At 38.5% G+C, this 22,178-nt stretch overlaps 1 protein-coding gene across 1 annotated transcript in view; it reads left to right on the forward strand.

The window, feature by feature from the left end:
• The window catches only part of LOC150093142 (CD63 antigen-like), a 119,822-nt gene that overhangs the window by 82,559 nt on the left and 15,085 nt on the right, over positions 1-22,178 (forward strand). The window contains exon 6 of the mRNA XM_090413540.1: positions 15,301-15,384. Within this exon, the coding sequence (XP_090269666.1) occupies positions 15,301-15,384 (84 nt within the window). The remainder of the gene's footprint in view (positions 1-15,300; positions 15,385-22,178) is intronic.

A 22,178-nucleotide genomic window follows, 5' to 3' on the forward strand; every position in this document is an offset into this window, starting at 1 on the left:
TTGCACACCCATTCTCTCATTTTCTATACTCATACCACTCACCTCTCCATTGATTTCCACTTCTTCAATCTCTCCCGTCTTACTCTCCTGCTCTTCCACATCACTCCCCTCTCGATCTGATTCATTTTCTCTATTCACTTCTCTACCTTCCAGCAGCAGTCTCTCCAAGCGACTCACACCATAACCACTCAAATGCAGTCCATCACTCCCATACAGCTCACTTCGTCCCTCAAACTCATTCCACACATTAACAAACTGTACTCCCATCTCCTCACACATTTCAGCCAGAATACCATTCATAATCCTTGCTCTCCGCCTCATTTCACCACAATCATACCTAGGCAACACACTGACCACCCTTCCTGTCACACTATTCTCTTTTATCTTTCCAAGCAGTCTCTTGACATTCATTTTGACATGCTCTTTGTTCTCTCTCAAATCATTTGTACCAATTAATACAATTAACTCTTTTGCTCGCTCCCGCCTCATATCCAATGCCTCAATCACTCTACTTATTTTACCACCTGGAAAACATACCTTGTGCATTTTATCCTCTAGCACACCTTTAATAATGGAGTCGCCATACAACGCCACTCGCTCATCTTTCGTTAACTCTTTCATGCCATCATGATTTATTGTAATAGTTTTGACCTGAATTCTCTTAATTTCATTCCGCATCCATTTCATTTCTTGCCTCATCCAATCTAATTCACTTTCCGAACCTCGCGACACATTCTCTCTATCATTAAATCTTTCTAACTTTCTAACTCTCGACCCCCTCTTCTCACATTCCCTCTCATTCATCCTTCTTTGTTTCCGTACTTTCGGTCTAACATACGTCCAACTTTCACTATCATTCTTCTCACTTTCACTCTCATTTATCTTTCTTTGTTTCCGTACTTTCGGACTAACATGCGTCCAACTTTCGCTATCATTCTTCTCACTTTTACTGTCATTCATCTTTCTTTGTTTCAGTACTTTCGGTCCAACATGCGTCGAACTTTCGCCATCATTTATTCTTTCGATTTTTTTTACTTGCGATTTCTGCATTACGCAAGTTCTACTTTCATTCGTTCTCTCAATTTCGTTTCTTTCCACCTCACTTTCGTCCCTTTTAACATCCGTTACGGTTGTCAAATCGCTCTTTTTCTTTTTTCCTGATTTTTTAACATTTTTTCGCTTCTCCTGCTCACTATCCTTTTCTTTCAAACGTGCAATCGCGATACAATCGGTACTAGCACTTTCTGTCATCAATTTCATATTCGCATTCATTAGTTCTTCGTTCAGGTCACACTTCGCACACACCCTTCTTCCATCCGCACTAAACATCCACAAATCATTTATGTAATCGAAGGAATACATATAACAGACCTCACACTTAACGAAACGACTGAAATCTACATTCAAATCATGGAATGACAATGCCGCCGCCATTTTTTTTTTCTCTCTGCCGGTTATAGGTCTAATAATAACGATTTCGTAATTTAGTTTAGACAAGAAAAAAAAACCCACACTAATAATACCGGTAGCGTACAACGTTTACAGCCGCTCTTACTCAAACAATCACACATATATACTTAATTATTCCTAGTAAAAACTTATCTGAATCAGGAGCTCTTCAAAACACGTCCGCAGTACTTGGCCCACAATTCTAAATACAGATTTCCTAAGTTTATTTAATATTAACAATCTCAGTCGGTTTGATATACTTTTGAATGAACATGTATACAATACTCTCTTAGCCCTGTCTCTGGAGGCATAAGCATGTCCTTATCTTTAGGTCTGATCGTCACTGTGTGTTGGGTCGGAAACAAGATGGCTTACAAATAGTGAGTCAGCTCATTTTCCGACACAACAGAAGTGTCAAACTATAGACTAGTTTATATTTAATCAATAGTTAAAATTTTGGAGAAATTAGTCAGAGATCATATATAGCAGGGATCTTCAACGCATGGCCCGTGGGCCACCTGTGGCCTGCGGAGCTCTTTGCCATGGCCTGCTGGCCTTTAAAAAAAATAACTACTTAACATTAAAACGTGATTTAAATAAAAAATAATTTCGATGAAGCCCACGGGCCACTAAGCTATACTGTAGTATTTTGAATTGTAAGATGCTTTCCAGATTCACAAGGAACGCTGTGCATTTGATACTTTACATAAAATCCTATAAAAATAAATATTAAATCGACATGCTTCTTCAGCCATCTACCAGTGCCAAGCGGTACTTAAGTACTAGTAGTAATAACGTCACAGGCAGATGGCTGAAGCAGTAGTTCGGTCGAGTGTGCTGTCTAGATACATCTCAAAGGTTCTTGATACTTCATTATTTTCATATAAATACAAGAGGATCTCATCCACAATCAGTTGTGAACAGTGTGATATTCGTATATATAAGCGCATGCAGGTTCGTCGTGTCAGCCATAGCCTATTGTTGTTTTATATTGCCAGACTTTTTTCATTAGTGTGAGACATATTGAGTGAACATACTGAAATTGAGTGAGACATATTGAAATCAAATGAGTAAGACATATTGTAACAGCCATTTCTGAATAATTTTTTGGGTTCACCTTCCATCACTATGGTGTCTGAGAGTAAAAAATCTTAAATCAAGATTCTTGTCCAGTTTTTAATGAAAAGTGAACCAATTTGTACTTTTTTGTGCTGATTGACAATAAGCCAGTGTGTTTAATTTGTCATGAGTCAGCGTCAGTATTGGAGGCGGCTCGTGCATAGGAACTGCAGCACTCCCAATTTTTATCAATATATAAATATATTAATTTATATTTGCTTGTAATATTTAATTTTATCATCAACAATCCTACACAATTCTCTTATTTTGTATAAAAAAAATATTGCTACTCGTTCAAGCATATGCACGTCATAGTGAGATGCGAGCTATTAGCATAATACAGCACTGTCCGTTGCGCAGTTCCACTGTTTATATGCAGTTTGCACCAGTAGTAGAGTGTTTATCGTGTTTACTCTGTCTCTTTAAATATTTGGACATTACAATTAAAGACATAACAATTGTTATAGTTTTTATTTTAGAGCATTGTTGGGGTTATGATAATGATTTTATTTTTAAAATCCATTATCATAACTTTAGTATAAATATAGAGTTTGGTATAATTTTCAATTATACCAAACTGTATAATTTTATCGATAATAAACAATATTGTTTCGTGTTTAATTTTTTTTTAAATTTTTACCATAATTTTGATATTTTATCCAAACATGTATACATTGTACTTACAGTGTGTATGTATATTTCGAAAGTTGCAGCGCTACCACTGGCCAGTATCAAAAGAATACAATATAAAACGCCACTATGAGACAAAGCATGCTTCCAGTTTCGATCACCTTCAAGGGTGGCTTCGTGTGGACAAAGTGAACCATCTCCAAATTGATTTAAAATGCCAGCAGAGTACATTTAAAAGGCAGGGGGAAGAGATCGAAGCATGTGTTATGTTATGTAATAGCTGAAAAAAATTGCTAAAACATCAAAGCCTTCTTGTTTTGGATGGAGAGTTTGTGAAAGAGTGTCTCATTGCTGCTGGGGATATTCTGTGCCCAAATAATAAGGAAGTGTTTAAAAAAACAACTTTGTCTGGGGTAACTGTAGCACGACATGTCGAAGAACTCCAATGACATTGAAGGAACTTTTAAAAAAATGGTCGTCTGAATTTATGTCATATTCACTTGCTTTAGATGAGAGCACAGATGTGAAGGATACAGCACAACTGGCTATCTTTTGTCTGTGGCATTGATCAACAATTTACTGTGACAGAAGAGCTGCTAGCTCTTGTACCTATGAAGGGAAGGACGAAAGGCACTGATATTCTTGAAGCCGCTAAGAAAATGCTCCAGCGTTTCGACCTCAGCTTAACCAACCTTGAGAGTGTGGTAACTGATGGTGCCCCTTCTATGGTGAGAAAGAACGAAGTGTTTGTTGCGCTGCTATGGAAAGAACTGGAACTAGAAGGAAAAGATTTTGTCCATTACCACTGTTTAATCCACCAGGAGAATTTGTGTGCAAAAACTATTGGATTTGAGAATGTCATGAAAGTTATTGTGACTATCATCAACATTATTAGGGCAGGAGGATTGAATCATCATCAATGCCAAGAGTTTTGACCCAAGAGTGTGAAGCGGATCATGGTGAGGTGGTTTATTATGGTGCTGTGTGTTGGTTGAGCAGAGGGAAGGTTCTTAAATGAGTCTTTGACTTAAGGAGCGAAATACAGCAGTTCATGCAAACCAAGGGGAAGCTGATTGTGGAATTTAATGATCCGAAGTGGATGACTTTGCTTTTGTTACAGACATCTCATTACATATGAATGACCTAAATATGCGGCTACAATCCAAAGATCAACTGGTGCACACTGTTTGATCACATCAAAGCTTTTGTGGCCAAGCTCAAACTTTGGGAAGCACAACTTGCAAAAAAAGACTTAACTGATTTTCAGCTTCTCACTGAGTCTAACTGTTCATCTCTTGATGAATACGCTACAAAATTAGTCATATTGCGAAGTGAGTTTGAAGAGAGATTTAATGATTTTCATAACCAACAGTCTTTTAGATTTATTTTCAATGCTACTGAAATGCCAGGCTCAGTACAAATGGAGCTGCTTGAACTCCAAATCAACTATTCTTTGAGAGAAAAATTATGCAATGTGCCCTTGCTTACATTTTACAGACTACATTTCTGAGGATGCATTCCCTAATCTTTGTCAGAATGCTTTGAAGATGTGCGCTTTGTTAGGAAGCACATACTTATGTGAGCAGTTCTCCAGAATGAAGCATGTGAAGTCCAAGACAAGAACACAGATTACAGACCAACATCTCAAGAATATTCTGCACATAGCGACTTCCAACATCGACAAGCTGATCAAGTAAAAACATTGCCAAGTTGCCCATTGACATTGTAAAAAATGAATGTTTTCTTCATTATATTATCTTTTTTCAAGTATTGATTGTATTTACTTATCATGAACCCGACTCCTACCTATGCTCTCAAAGCTGAGTTTGTTTATTTTTATAGGATTTTATGTAAAGTATCAAATGCACAGCGTTCCTTGTGAATCTGGAAAGCATCTTATAATTCTAAATACTGCAGTATAGCTTAGTGGCCCGCGGGCTTCATTGAAATTTTTAATGCACTGTCCGAAAAGTTGAAGACCCAATATACAACATTAGGCAGATGAGGGTAATGTTATCTATGAGAGCCAACATGAATTTAAGGGGTGCTCTTGTTTGAGTAATATGATTGCCTTTTATAATAAAGTAACAAGAGTGGAGCAGTTGATAAAATAAAGGCATATGTTGCCATTTTTTTTTTTTTGATGTTACAAAGGTATTTGACAGGGCTCCACTTGATAAGCTGATATTTAAGTTATGGTACAGGGGTTTCAATGCTAGGTTAGTGAACTGGATTGGAAATTGGCTGTCTGATAGATATCGGAGTTGTGTATGAGTGAGTAGTATCAAGGAAGCAGAAAGTTAAAAGTGGGATCTCATTGGGCTTAGTACTGGGACCTGCATTGTTTAACCTCTATATCAATGACATTGTCAGTGAATTGTAGAGGATATTCAGTGGTTTCCAGATTTGAAGCTGGGAAGGGTTATTGGTAATAGTGCAGATATGAGGCCGAGACATCCCATGTCTCATTAGCCCTTCAAGAGGATTTGTATAAGCTGGACAGATAGGAAAATGAATGCAGGACAGTGTTAGTTTAATTCAGCTAAATGTAAAATCTTTAAGTTTGGGATAGATTGATGGGATAGTTATGCTGAAAGTGATCAACAAAGGTTGGAGCCGTATTTGAATAGAGATGTCACAAGAACAGGCAGGCTTTGGGGGGGGGGGGGGGTAGAGCAACTAGAGATCACATAGCAAACATGAGATTATAGAGAGAACAAGAGAATTTCAGAAGTATTCATCTGTTTTATTGATTATATATTATTAACATCTGATCTCCATGGAGTCAGACTCATTGTGAGAGGTGCACACTATTGCACATAATACTCATTCAACCATGCCTTCAAATGATTCAATATATATCTACCTTCAACATACTCAGGCAATGCATTTCAACCAGTCTTCATGCAAAGAACCTGCTCTATACTTCTCTGCTCACACCCTCTTTATGCAGTTTCCAGGGATAGCTTCTTGTTCTACTTCCCCATCTCATTCTGTGAAAAATGTCTTCCACATCAACCTGATAACAACCCCTCACTATCTTATGTCTCAATATCTCTCCCTCTCACTCCTATTCATGAGGCTTTGCAATTTACATTCTCTTACTCTGTCCTTGTACTCTAAAGACCACTGACAACCTTTGTGAATCTTCTCTGGACTTTCCAACATATCCTTGTCACCATGGAAACCTTGCAACCAATAATCCATATGAGGCCTGATCAAGGCCTTGTACAATGGCATCAAAACTTCTTTATTTCTGCATGTCAGGGTCCTCTGCATCATTGCCATTATCTGACGTGACATCTTCACAACTTTTGCAATGTGGATCCTAAATTTCAGGTCGGTGTCCACCACCACTTCCAGATCTCTCATTTCCTCTACCTTCTTTAAAGTTTCCACACCAAGTGTATACTTTGCATTCCATCATTGCTTACCAAATTTCAAAACCTTATACTTTGCAAAATTGAACTGATAGTTCCACTTACCTGCCCATTCATGTAATCTGTTAAAGTCCTCCAAGGCCATAACATCTTCATGACTGCATTGCTCTCCCCAGTTTTGCATCATCTGCAAACAGCTGCATATCGCTATCACTAGTCAAACCCATCCCAATATCATTAATATACAAATTAAACAATATTGGTCCCAAAACACACCCTGTGGTACACCACTAGTGATCTTCCTCTTTCAGGATACTGTATCCTCATATAGAACTTTCAGATACCTATCTGACAGCTAGTCATTGATCCAATGCAGAAGTCTGTTATCCAATCCCCTCTGTTTCAATTTATTTAACAGTTTGTTGTGTGGGAGTCTATCAAACGTTTTTGCAAAATTTAAGTACACCACTGTGGATTGTAATGGGATCAATAGGAATATCTGAACATCTAATTCTCTTGATAAGAACTGTATGACACCCAAGAAGCTTCAGGAAAACAGTCTTTGGAAAAAGCGTTTGAGGTGAAAAAGGGATGTGGCAGGGTTGTATGCTATCTTTAAGATTTATAGCGAATATATTATGAGAATGGTTAACATATTCCTGGTGTTGGAATTTTTTTTTTGCTTGGTTTAAAATTGCTTGGTATTTTTAACATATATATATATTTATTTAAGATTGAAGTTGATACAGATCTCATAGCAGAAAAAGTGAAGATTGGTTTCTTTCATGGAAGGTGGTCAAACCATGGAATGCATTGCCTGATAAGATGGTGAGAATATGAGCAGTGAATCAGTTAGCAATATATTATCATTATTATGGGCAACTCCAAGGAGTCCTTAAACTCATCGAGGGAGGTCCTAAACATAATGTTAAGAACAACTATTCAGCATTCGGACAGTATCTATCATACTTTGCTTTAAACTCATTTTGAGTCGTGGCACCCACAACAAACTCAGGCAGCTTATTCCACTCATTCACCACTCTCCAAGTAAAAAACCTAGTTCTAAAACTCTTGCTCAGTTTCCATGGATGGCCCCTAGTTTTCCCACCACCAGATCTGTTCTGAAAAATTTCCTCTGAATTAATCTTGTAAAAACCTTCATCAGTAATTTGAATGTCTCAATCATATCACCCCTTTTCCACCTATCAACCAATTTCTGTAACCCACAGATCTTCAACCTGTTCTCGTAAGGTTCATTCCATAGACCATCTATCATCTTGGTCACTTGCCTCTGGATCCTCTCTACTTCTCTCCATCAAGAAGAAACCCTGGCACTCAGATCTAGGCACAGTAGTCAAGATGGGGACCTATCACGGCTCGATAAAGATCGACAATAACTTGCTTGTCTCTGCTCGTCAAAGTATTCTTCAATAACCAAGTGAGCTGATTTAGCCACTTTTGCTATGTGTCCCCTAAACTTCAACTCCCTATCCATCAACACTCCCAAATCTCTGGTTTCATCAATCTCCTGGAGTACAGTTCCATAAGCGTGGTATTCTGCTGCTAATCTTTTTATCCCAAAATGTGTAACCTTTCACTTTGCTGCATTAAACTGACATCCATTCTCCTTAGCCCAGTCTTTCAATCTATCCAAATCATCCTGCAAAATTTTGACATCATGTGCATTCACTATTGCTCTACCCAACTTTGCGTCATCAGCAAATAAATGAACAGTTCCTCTCAGATCCTTTCTATATCGTTAATGAACAAATTAAATAGCAGTGGTCCAAGCACACTGCGGTACAGCACTAGTCACAGGCCTTCTTTTATACTATACTTTGTATACTATTTTTTTTTTATGTACAAATATACTTTGTATTGTCTAGGATGGGTCTTGTGATTCATGGAGTTGAATAATAATAATAATTGAAATCCCCATTCATTTGCCTATCCATCTGCAAATATCTGTATATCTCCCTGTAGTCTGGTGACAATATCATCGACAAAGTTAAACAGCAAAGTTTACTCAGCCGTGTAAAATCCCATGTGTGACATTGTCTTTGATTATCAGGCAGGCAATTTCTAATCCAATTTACTAACCTTATATCTAATCCTATGTGTGAGAATTTAAATATCAACTTGGTACCTTTATGAAATGCCTTTACAAAATCTAAAAAAACTATTTATCCTTGTTGGTCCTTTTTACTTGCCTTATAAAAGGCAAGCAAATTGCTGAAAGAGGAGTGCCCTTCACAAATCCATGTTGACATGCATAGATATTACCCTCATCTGCCCAATTAAGAATATCTAATTTCTTTCCTCATTATGCTCATGACCTTCCTACCCTGCACTTTTATACTAATGTTGCTGAGGATTATCCTGTTCTCCTATTTCTCAGAAGCTCCAACATTTTTGCCATCAAATGGTGACTGATGTTATGCTGACCTTGGATGTTCCAATTAGGTCAAGTCACATGCTGAACTACAAAATAATAACAAACTCGGGTATTAGTTCCTGAACAGGAAAGATCAGTAATACATGAGAAGCTTGAAAAGGTGCTTAAATATCTGTATGTCCTTGAGTACAAAAAACAGTTAAGGTGGGAGTAAAATGGATGTGCAACCTTAAATTATGAAGGAAGAGACTCATAAGATATGGAGAGAAGGAATATCATGAGAATGAGAGGGATTATGAAATATATAAACTGTAAGCCAGAAAAGTTGAGTATAGAAAAAACTAAACTGGAATATGAAAAGAAATGCAAGCTTAAAAGCAATCTAAAAGAATTTTATCGTTAGGCCATAAGTAAACGAAAGAATGAATGTGGAAGCATAACTTTACTGAATGCAGATGATACCCTTGTGTCAAAAGCTGATGATATTGCTCAAATAATGAGGGCTCACTCTGCTGTCGTAGCAAGCTCTCTATATACCCAGTGCATGCAACATAGCATATAGTGCTGCTACTATGTTTGAAGAGATAATCTACATGAAAATGAGGTTCAAGAGTTGTTGCATAACCTGGATAAGAATTTGGCAATATGAACAGAGGAAATATTAGCATGCACATTAAAGGAATGTTCAGCCAAATTGGGCTTTACCAGTGACAGTTAGTACAACTTGAGTCCAGAAAAGAAACCATAGGAATGGAAAGAAAATATGATAGTTCCATTGTACCAAAGGTGGTACAAAAACCAATGTCTAACTACTGAATTAAGTTATTTTTGGAGTAGTGGTGAAGAGTTTAAAGAAGTTGGCAAGAACTCGTATATGGAAATGGGTCAACAGACAACAAACTATACTTTTCAGGGAACAGTATGAGTTTACTTAAAGAAAGTCATGTATTAGCAATTTGCTCATATTTTGTATTATGGCCGAGTTGGATAAAGAAAATGGGTACACCATTATACTATTAAACTTTGCAAAGGCATTTGATCAGTACCACATAAAATGTGTTGCATAAACTGAAGAATATGGAACTGAAATATATAAACTATTGACCTGCATTAAGTGGGTGATTGACAGATAGGTATCAAAGTGGCATAGGGTGGGTGGGTGCAAATCTGCCAGATTTAAGGCAACCAGTGGTGTACCCCAGGAATCAGTCCCTGGACCATTGTTGTTTGATATATACATTAATAATATTGAAAGGATCTGGCAGGAGATGTTCCATTATTTGCTGATAATGCAAAGATATGCAGAGCAATCAATAGGCCAGAAATGTGGGAAAATGATAATGGCTATCAGTTCAATATTAGTAAGTGTCAAGTTATACACTTTGGTGTGATATTTCCAACCACATTTATAGTGGTGGGGTTATGCTACAAGAAACTGAGGATAGGAATCTTGGATAGGAATTTGAAGTTAAAAGGTTACACTGCAAAAATTGCAAATACAACGTGGAGGATAATTGTGATGCTGATAAAAAGTGACATGTAAGCATAAGGAAATCATTTTGCCTCTTTACAAGTTCTTGATATGACCACACTTGGACTTCTGTGTTCAGATTTGGTCCCCTGGGTTCAGAGGGAATGAAGCTGTGGGAAGGGTGCAAAGAACAGCACAAAGATCATATCAGGATTATGGTAAATTTTGAAGATAGATCGAGAGTATAGGGAGAGGAGAAAGAAGTGCAATAGGACAGAAGCCAAAAAACTTCTGAAAATTCATAAATACATAAAAACCACAAAATTCGTTATGTGGAAGGTGGGGAGGGAACATGGGGCTTCCATGGAAGGTAATGTGTAGTTAAGAAAGGTACAAGAGGTAGATTTTTCTCCGAGCAGCGAGTTGACTAGTTTGCCTATTTGAAGTGGTGAGTGCATCTAGTATGAATGAGTTTAAGAAAAAGTATGACAGCTGAGGAGGCCATACATGGCCTCCTAATGTTTTAATGATGTATGGCATCATCAAAGAACTAGATATTCTCCTGAAACTATCCACAATATCATTGATATAACATAGCAATTCAAGTGTAGAACCATGTGGCTCTCCAATGATCACCAACATTTTCCTTGATTTTACTTTGTTATATACTAATCATTATCAGCCATCCTCTTATCTATGTCACCAGTTTCATATTTGTTTTTACTTGGTATCCTGTTAAATATCTTAGCAAAGACCATTAATTTCATGGTGTAGCCATTTATTTTATCTAAGTTAGCTGCTCACTTTATTGTAGAAATTGAGCAAATTACTAAGGTCAGAACTCTCTTTTGAAAAGCAGTTTTTCTCATAGATGCCACATTCCTATTCACCTATTCTTGAATTCTGGACTTAACTAAGTTTTCCAGTACTTTAACCAATATTATTATTATTCAGGCCACCATGGAGTCCAGAAACTCGTCGTGGGAGATCCTTCTTAGGAAACACAGTCTGTCATACCACTCCTTGAACTCATTGATCGTTCTTGCTCTCGCCACTCTCTCAGGCAATGCATTCCACAGTTCAACCACTCCTCAAACTCTTGCTCACAGCTACCTTTCGTAACCTATAGGGATGGCCCCTTGTCATCGCTCCTTCTGGCTGTGTTACCAAGCAAAAGAACTCGCCAATGTCTACCCTGTAACCGCCTCTCAAGTTTAAAGTCTCGATCATATCACATCTCCTTCTATCCACCAAACTCTGTAGTCCACATTCCCTCAGCCCAATCCTCATAATTGATATTGTACAGTCCTGAAACCATCTTTGTCACCTGCCTCTGTACCCTTTCGACAGTTAATTTATCCCCTTCAAATCCTGGGGACCAAATTTGAGAACTATAGTCCAAGTGTGGTCTGATCAGGGTCTTATACAACGAAATGATAACTCTTTTATCTCTGCTGGTCAGTCCTTCTCAGAATTGCAGCAATCCTCTGGGTTACCTCCATCTTTGCAATATGCTCCATGAATTTCAGTTTTCTATCAATCATAACCCCCAGATCTCTTGTCTCCCCTACATCCTTCAATCAAATAGGCAGCCTCCCATCGATGGATACCAAACTTCAAGACTTTACATTTTGCTGCATTAAATCGACACCCCCATTCACTTGCCCATCTGTCTAGTTTATTCATATCCTCTTGCAGGGCTGCCACATCTGCATTATTACTGATAACCCTACCCAGCTTCACATCATCTGCAAACAACTGAATATCCCCTTGCAATCCATTGACAATGTCATTAATATAAAGATTGAACAATACAGGTCCCAGTACTGAGCCCTGTGGAAACCCCACTTGTAATCTTCTGCTTCCTTGATATTGTCCCACCATACAACTCTCTGATACCTATCAGACAGCCAATCCTGAATCCAGTACTAACCAGACATTTAAACCCATGTGCTGTAACTTAAATATTAGCTTATCATGTAGCATCCTGTCAAATGCCTTTGCAAAAAATGGCAGCATATGCCTTTCCCTCATCAACTGCTCTTGTCACTTTATTATAAAAGGCAATCATATTACTAAAGCAAGAGTGCCCCTTAACAAATCCATGTTGATTCTCACAGATAACATTACCCACATCTTCCCAACGCTGTATATAGTCCCTCACTAATTTCTCCAAGACCTTAACAACTACAGATGACACACAAACTGGCCTATAATTAGACACTTCCAGTCTGCTACTCCCCTTATGCAATGGCACTATCTTACCTTCCTTCCATTCCTTGGGTATCTTTCCCTGCAGCCAGACTTTTATTGAAGAGCAAGATCAATGGAGCTGTCAGTTCTTTAGCACATTCTCTTAAAACCTATGGTGAAATACCATCCAGTCCTATAGCTTTACTGACATCCATAGTACTCAGTATTTGGAACACTCTCCTCTAAACCCTGAACTGCCCTATTCCTCTAGTATTAAAACCTTCTTCTTCAGGATGAAATACTCCAATAAAGTGCTCATTGAACAACTCCACTATGTCCTCTGCATCAGTCACTCTATTCCCATTTTTATCTTGCAATGTCATTCTTCCACAATCATTTCTCCTCCTACTGGCTACATAGCTAAAAAAATTCCCTAGGATTTGCTTTGGATCTTAGTGCCAATCTCTTCTCATATTCCAGTTTTGCCTTCCTCACCATACTAATCACTCTTCTGGCCTGCATCTTATATTCTTCGTGCATCTGCTCTCCACCTTCTCTCATATCTTTTCCATAATCTCTTTTTCACCTTCAGTTCCTGTTTGATAGTGTTTGTCATCCACTTTACACCAAATTGTATCCTCTTCTTTACTCGTGCAATACAGCTTACTGTTGCTGCTAACAAATAACCTTTCACAATTTCCCAAGCACAAATGATATCCTGGCCTTCTAATTCCACCCTCCATGGAACTGCTCCAAGTTGATATCTAAGACTATTATAATCACCTGCCTTATAATTCCACATATGTTCCCTTTTCTTTGATACACTTGCATGTCTATTCATCTTCCAAGTCAAAACCACATGGTCACTCTCTCCAACTGGTGGGAGAGATGTCAATTCAGTTATTATCAGCTTTTCTGATGCTATGACCAAATCCAAAACTCTTGAACCTCTTGTTCCCTGTATTACATGTTGCCTAAGAGACATTTGTCCCTCAAGAATTCTAGAAATTCCATTCCCTTATTACTATATGCATTTTCCTCTTCTCAGCTTATACTGCTATAGTTAAAATCTCCCATAACAATTGTTCTTCTTGCACTTTCCAAGCTCAACTGCCTAAACATCTCCTGCTCTCCACCTTCTATGCTCCTTGGTTTGTAGCAACACTCTACTTAATATCCTGTCTTGGCCACTTCTACCTCACACCATATGTTTTCAAAACCATTAGTGTCCTGCCTTTCAAAGCCTCCACTCTTAGAGGACATAAGTCATCACTTATCATAAGCAGTACTCCACCACCATGTTTCCCTTTTCTATCCTGCCAAAAAATGCTGTACCCTGCTACTTCAATTCCTGTTTTATTATATCATCTTCTGTCGACCACATCTCTGAGATCCCAATAATCTTTTGCCAGGCTGATGCTATCAGCGCTACCAATTCATCTCCTTTATTTCGGATACTTCTGGCATTAGTATAAAGCATAAAGATGTCACTGCTTCTATACCTATCATTATCCCCTCTAGACCTCACTCAGGGGTATCATATTACTGAGATATCAACCAGTCTATAACTTGTTTCCTCTAGCCTGGAAACTCCTTTATGTAAAATAACCTGTTTCTACTTCCTTGGGATCCTGCCATTGCTATGTTTTAAACAACTTGCTCAGAAGCATTGCTAGTCTCTTGCTTTCTTATAATATATGGCCAGACCATCCTATCTGCTCCTCTCACAAATGTTCCTCAATTCATTTTACCTGCATTCATTCCAAATTCACCTTTTTTTCTTTCTTTCTTTTTTATTCTGCTTCTGTTGTCTTCTTACTATTTACCTTCTTTTGTTTGGTGAATTTCCTCTTATCTGATTTTGTCTACCATGCTAGTCGCATTTTATTTCTGCTCATACTGTTCATGAGCTTGCGTTTCATAATTTTCCTTTATTCCATGTATATTTTTCCAATGCTTCTGCTTAGTTGTTGCTACTCATCTGTTTAATTCTTGCCTGATTTATCCTTAAACAGAATCAGAGAGCTGATATTGCTTTTCTCGAAACATTCATTGACTGTTTCTCTTTTCGTTGTAGTTTTTTATGCTATGGAATTGCTCAAAGTAGTTTCTAAAATTTATAACTACTGGTTCTTAGTTCCACATGTACTCCTTAACTGAATTCTACATTTTAGCTACCTCCCAAGACAAGACTTGCATGATAATTCTTCTTGATCAGAAGCACAGTTTGTTATATTGGTTATAAACAAATCCCCTGAAATTAATGATATATCCAGCACTCAAATCCTGAGTTTTCTCCATTACCTGAATTTCAAAGGAATGAAAAACTTCAGAGGCAGATAAGAAATATCATAATCATTGGCTATAATGGATGAATTTAGAGAACATAATCTGCAGTATTTGGTAAACAAAGTTGTTTGTGGGAATGAGAAATTTCTTCTTATGGTGGATGTATGGCATGTTTTGCTTTACCAAACTAATCTGGCAAAGAATGACAGAAAAAGATAGCAAGTTGGGAAAGATGCAGAATTAGTTGCAAAAGACATAAGTGCAGATCAGTCTTACTCCAGTTATGTGGCACAGCACACAGAGAATAGGTAGGCATATTTTGCAGGACGACTGTCTCTTCAGTGGACTAAACTAGACTTATTTTCTCATTTTAGGGATGCTATGATAAACTGAAAGCATTTCTTGAAGATAACATTGTTAAAGTTGGTGGAATAGCAATTGGGGTCCTTTTTATTGAAGTAAGTTTTTTTTTTACATCTTAATTTGAAGATCCATTTACAAATATGTATAGTTACTATATTCATGTAATAATGAATTATTAATGCTAAGAAATGCTAGTCTACATAATTTTGAACTTTTTGTAATTTAAAATAATTTATTGCAAGGTTATCACTTGATTATCCATGCAGTTTCAAATGCTTCGTGATATCCACCTAGTTGTAACTAACCAATATTTGCTGTATTGTTTACTATCCAAGTACATGAATTTTGCTATATACATCAGTTTTCAAGGTATTGTTTAGATATGTACCTCTTTATCTACAGGATCTCAGATTAGTTAATAAGATGCTCTCACCAGTCTGTCATAATCGTATCATTATCTAACTCCATGGTATCAAAGGACTCATTGTAGAAGGTCTATACTCTCATGCTAAAAGATCATCAAATCGTGCCTTGAACCCATTCAGTTTCCTCACTCACCACACTTTCGGGCAATGCATTTCACTCACTAATCACTCCACTTAAAGAACCTGCTTCTCACTTCCATGATCACACCTTCCTTATACAGTTTCCATAGATAGCCTCTAGTTCTACCCTTGCTGCCCTCTACTCTGTGAAATATTTTCTCCACATTAATCTGGTAACAACTCCTCACTTATGTCTCAATCATATCCTCTCTTCTATTCACAAGGCTCTGTAAGTTACATTCCCTTAATCTCTCCTCGTATCTGATTCCATAGACCTGATACTAACCTAGTAAACTTTCTTTGGATCTTCTCCAGTACATTCCTCTGAAAACCAGGTGACCAAATCTGTGAACAGTAGTCCATTGGTAGCTTGATCAAAGCCTTATACAGGGGGAACCTCTTTGCCTTTTCATGTCAATGTCCTCATTATTGCCATAATCCATTGGAATGTTCTTACAATTTTAGCAATGTGACCCCTAAACTTCAAGTCTTTTGTCCGTCACTCCTGGTTCTCTCATCTTCTCCACCTCCTTCAAAATTTCTCCATTAATTGTATATGTTGCATCCCAACCTTGCCTACAAAATTTCAAAACGTTGCACTTTGCAACATTAAACTGATGGCTCCAATCATCTGTCCACTCACATAGTCTATTCAGATCCTGCAAGGCCATGTCTGCCCTACTTCTCATAGCCCTTTCTAACTTTGTATCACTGTCAACCAGCTGCACATCTCCAGTTAAGCTGGTCACAATGTCATTAACATAAAAATTAAACAATAATGGTCCCAAAACAGATCCCTGTGGTACACGACTAGTGACCATCCTCTTTTAAGATACCATTCCTCGATAACAACCTGCTGATACCTATCCAACAGTCAATCAGCTATCCAAATTATTACTCTGTTATCTAATCCTAGTTGTTTCAGTGTAGTTACCAGCTTCATGTGGCAGTCTATCAAAGGCCTTTGAAAAAAATCCAAGTACACCACTGTATATGCATCTTCTTTATCAAGCAAGTTTGTCACTTTGTTGTAATACATAAGCAGATTGCTGACACATGACCTTCCCATGCCAACCATCAACCCACTTCTGAATCCTAGTCCTCACCAACTTCTCTAATACCTTAACAACAATCCCTGACACACATTGGCCTATAATTTGTAGCCTTAGTCTTATACCCCCTCCTTTATGAAGTGGAATAATTTTTCCCACCTTCTATTCCTTTGGGACTTGCCTTGTTGCAAGAGTCATGTTAAGTTGTGCCATAGGTGCCATCAGATTAAACAAAAAAAGTCTTCAGTGTTGCATGGAGAATGGATGTAGACCACTGAGGTCTAAAATAATACTAAACAAACTATTAATTGCACAGTACTTGAAACTACATGATCACAACTTTTCAATATGAATGGTATAAAAATTAAATGCTGAAAATTTGCCTTATTTGAATCTTTCAGTAGGTATAAAATCCCCCTCTCATTTTCAAAAAAAAAAATTGATCCAAAAATAGGAGATAATCAGTGATGTTTAGCAGGGTTTTTTCATCCATGCGTTTCACTTACTCAGGTTTTTCGTCTCCCAGAACAGGCAAACCGGCCTTATGAACACGTGCATCTACAGACATAGGAGACACCGGGAGGCATAGGACTAACCACCTGATCCTTGAAGTTACGGAAAGGTTGTGGGTGCTTAAGTACCTGTTAGGATCACTTTGAAATAAGCAATCTATTTCAAAGATTGAAATAGATGCTTAGCTTGAATGAATGAGTGGATTAGTCTTAATTTTAATTGCAAGATGTTGCATTTTGGTTTCATGTTGTATTGGTGGAACATTTCCACAAATGCAGTACACATCTTTACACTTCTGCACTCTTTAGGAACTCAGATTTAGATAATGGAAATGATGGTTGACCCAGGCCTTCTGGTTAGAGGATATTTTTAAAGTGTCAGACTACAAGAAGTATTGTTGCTGTGATAAGACACTGACATGTAGCAATCGATGTTGCAAAACTGCAAGGCATTGGATCCCTAATTTCAGTTATAATGTGGAAACAGAGTCCAAAGACAAATGACTAAGGCAATATCAGGACTGCACATTTCCTCATCTTCCTGTAATCAACATGCAAAATTGCAAAGTTTAGTGGATATGATATATCTAATTACTATTAACACCAGACCTCCATGGAGTCAGGACTCATCATGGCACCTCCCATCAAACCATGTTTTAAACTCAATGTATCTGCATTCATCAGTCAGTCAATGCATTCCACTCACTAACCACTATGCAAAAGACTTGCTCCTTTTGCCCTTGCCCACACCCTCTTTATAGTTTCCAGGGATGGCTCCTTGTTCTACATCCCCTCCCATTCTATGAAAAATTTCTTCTACATTAACCTGGTAACAACCTTTTACCAACTTAAATGTCTCAATCATATCTCCTTTCCTTCTCCTATGTGCAAGGTTTGGCAAATTGCATTCCCTCAATCTGTCTTCATATCATCCCAAAGACCAATTGTCACCTTAGTCTTCTCTTGACCCTTTCTAATATATCCTCATTACCATGAAATCAAATCTGTATGATAATACAAATGAATCATGACCAAAGCCTTATACAATGGAACCATAATGTCTTTATTTCTGCACATTAAGTTCCTCCATAACATTGCCATAATCTGATGTAATGACATTCACAACTATTGCTGTAACCACTGAACTTCAGGCACTTGTCCACCACCACTTCCAGGTCTGTCTCCTGCACAATTATCTCACCAAGTAAGCAAATTTTGTATCTTTGTTAACTTTGTATACCACTGTTGCCTACCAAATTTCAGAACCTTATACTTTGCAACATCAAACTTGACAGTTCCACATATGCTTGCCCACTCACACAATCTATTCAAGTCCTCCTGTAAGCCCACATCATCTGCTTGATTCTTCATTCTATTCCTCAGTTTTGCACCATTTGTAAACAATTATATATCTCCAGTTAACCCTCCTACTGGCCGAGGCAGATGAAATAGCCAGACAACCCCAGAGTTTTTCATGGATCAAAACTTCATCAGCATTCTATCTTTAATCAAGTATTTACCCTCCTCTGCTGTTAATCCCTTAACGGCGATTTTAGAGCCATTAACAGATTATCTGTGGTGGAGGGACTTTTTCGCTTGTCTTTACATGTACTGTGGTACTTGGCATTTGCTTTACTGTACTAGGATATTTATTATGATTATTATTATTCAGGCCTCCAAGGAGACAAAAGACTCATCGAGGGAGGTCCTTCCTAAGACAAAGTCTGTCGAGACTCATCGAGGGGAGGTCCCCCCCCCCCCGAGAAACACAAAGTCTATCATACCACTCTTTAAACTCGCTGACCGTTCTCGCTCCCACCACTCCATCAGGCAATGCATTCCACGGCTCAACCACCCTCCGCACAAAGAAACCACTCCTTACCCTCTTGCTCACAGTTTCCTTTCGTAACTACCAGGGATGGCCTCTTGTCATCACTCCTTCCTGCTATTCAACCAAGCGAAAGAACTCCCCAGTGTCAACCCTGTAACCACCTCTCAACAGTTTAAAAGTCTCGATCATATCACCTCTCCTTCTATCCACCAAACTCTGCAGTCCACATTCTCTCAGCCGATCCTCATAACTATCCTTGTACAGTCCTGAAACCATCTTTGTCATCCTTCTTTGTATCCTTTCCATAGTTAATTTATCCCCTTCAAATCCTGGAGACCAAATCTGAGAACAATAGTCCAAGTGTGGTCTGATCAGAGACTTATACAACGGAATGATAACCCTCTTATCTCTGCAGGTCAGTGTCCTTCTCATAATAGCAGCAATCCTCTGTGTTACCTTCACCACCTTTGCAATATGTCCCCTAAACTTCAGGTTTCTATCAATCATCAACCCCAGATCTCTTGTCTCCCCTACTTCCTCCAGTATAACTCCTCCCATAGAGTATGCAGCATCCCATCGATGTTTCCCAAACCTCAAGACCTTACATTTTGCTGCATTAAACTGACACCCCCATTCATTTGCCCATCTATCTAGCTTATTTAAATCCTCTTGCAGGGCTACCACATCTGCACTATTACTAATAATTCTTCCCAGCTTTGCATCATCCGCAAACAACTGAATATCCCCCTGCAATCCACTGGCTATGTCACTGATATAAAGGTTAAACAATATAGGTCCTAGTACTGAGCCCTGTGGGACTCAACTTGTAACCCTCTGCCTCCTGGAAACTGCTCCACCATACACAACTCTCTGATACCTATCAGACAGCCAATCCTGAATCCAGTTGACCAATCTGACATCCAGACCCATGTGCTGCAACTTAAATATCAGCTTATCATGTGGCACCCTGGCAAATGCCTTCGCCAAGTCTAAGAAAATTGCAGTATATGCCTTTCCCTCATCTAATGTTCTTGTAACTTTATTATAAAAGGCTAGCATATTGCTAAAACAAGAGCGTCCTTTCAGAAATCCATGTTGATTCTCACAGATAACATTACCCTCATCTGCCCAATGCTGTATACGGTCCCTCACTACTTTCTCCAAGATCTTAACAACTACCGATGACACACAGACTGGCCTATAATTAGACACTTCCAGTCTGTTACCACCCTTATGCAAGGCACTATCTTACCTTCCTTCCATTCCCTGGGCACCTTTGCCAAAGCCAGACTTTCATTGAAAAGCCACGTTAAAGGCACTGTCAATTCCCTAGCACATTCTCTCAAAACTCGTGAAATACCATCCAGTCCCACAGCTTTACTGACATCCAGAGTACTCAGTATCTGAAACACGCTCTCCTCCTGTACCTCCAGACCTCGAACCAGTCCTATCCCTCTAGCATTAAAACTGACTCCTCTAGGATGAAATACTCTAATAAAGTGTTCATTGAACAATTCCACTATGTCCTCTGCATCAGTCACTCTATTCCCATTTTTATCCCACAATATCATTCTTCCACAGTTATTTCTCCTCCTACTGGCCACATAGCTAAAAAATTCCCTAGGATTTTCTTTGGATCTTAGGGCCAATCTCCTCTCATATTCCAGTTTCGCTTTCCTTACCACACTAGTCACTCTTCTGGCCTGTGTCTTATATTCCTCATGCATCTCTTCACCTGTCTCCTTATGTCTCTTCCATAGCCTCTTTTTCGCATGCAATTCCTGTTTAATATTGTTTGTCATCCACTTTACTACAAATTGCATCCTCTTCTTCACTCATGGTATACAACTTACCATTGCTGATAACAAATATTCTTTCACAATTTCCCACGCACTAGTGATATCCCAGCCTTCCAATTCCTCCCTCCATGAAACTTCCCGAAGTTGACGTCTAAGACTATTATAATCACCTGTCTTATAATTCCACATAAGTTCCCGTCTCTTTGATACTCCTGCATGTCTATTCATTTTCCAAGTCAACACCATATGGTCACTCTCTCCAACTGGTGGGAGAGACGTCAACTCAGTTATTATCAACTCTTCTGATGCTATAACCAAATCCAAAACTTTTGAACCTCTTGTTCCCTCTGTTACATGTTGCCTAAGACATTTGTCCCTCAAGAATTCTAGAAATTCCATTCCCCTATTGCTACATGCATCTTCCTCTCTCCAATTTATACTACTGAAGTTAAAATCTCCCATAACAATCATTCTTCTTGCACTTGCCAAACTTAGCTGTCTAAACATCTCCTGGTCCCCATATTCTGTGCTCCTGGGTCTGTAGCAACACCTCACTAAATATCCTGTCTTACCTACCTCTACCTCACACCATACTATGCTCTCAAAATCATTTCTCACTTCCTTCCAAATTCTCCACTCTTAGAGGACATAGGTCATCACTTATCATAAGCAGTACCCCACCACCACGCTTTCCCCTCCTATCCTGACGAAAAATGCTATACCCAGCGACTTCTATTCCTGTTGTTATATCCCCTTCTGTCAACCACGTCTCAGTGATCGCAATAATTTTTGGCCAGGCTGATGCTATCTGTGCCACCAATTCCTCTCCCTTATTCCGGATACTCCTGGTATTAGTATAAAGCATATAAATGCCATTGTTTCTATACCCAGCATTATCCCTTCTAGTCTCCACTGGGCTCAGTGTTACCTGACATTGTCTCCCTTCTCCCAAATATCCATTCCCACAAGAGGCCACCCCTGCTATCATCCTCCCTGGGACACACTGACTCGTTCAGAACAGCAATCTCTCCAGATGCCTACGTCCTTCCTCATTCAAATGTAAACGGTCTCTCGCATACAATTCCTCTCTTTCTTCAAACGCACTCCAAGCATCCACATATACCAGTACTCTCTTGTCACACATTCTCGC

Source organism: Typopeltis vanoorti, chromosome 24 (assembly GCF_054136105.1).
Source record: "Typopeltis vanoorti isolate ZY-2024b chromosome 24, IOZ_Tvanoo_1.0, whole genome shotgun sequence".
NCBI classification, from domain to species: domain Eukaryota; kingdom Metazoa; phylum Arthropoda; class Arachnida; order Uropygi; family Thelyphonidae; genus Typopeltis; species Typopeltis vanoorti.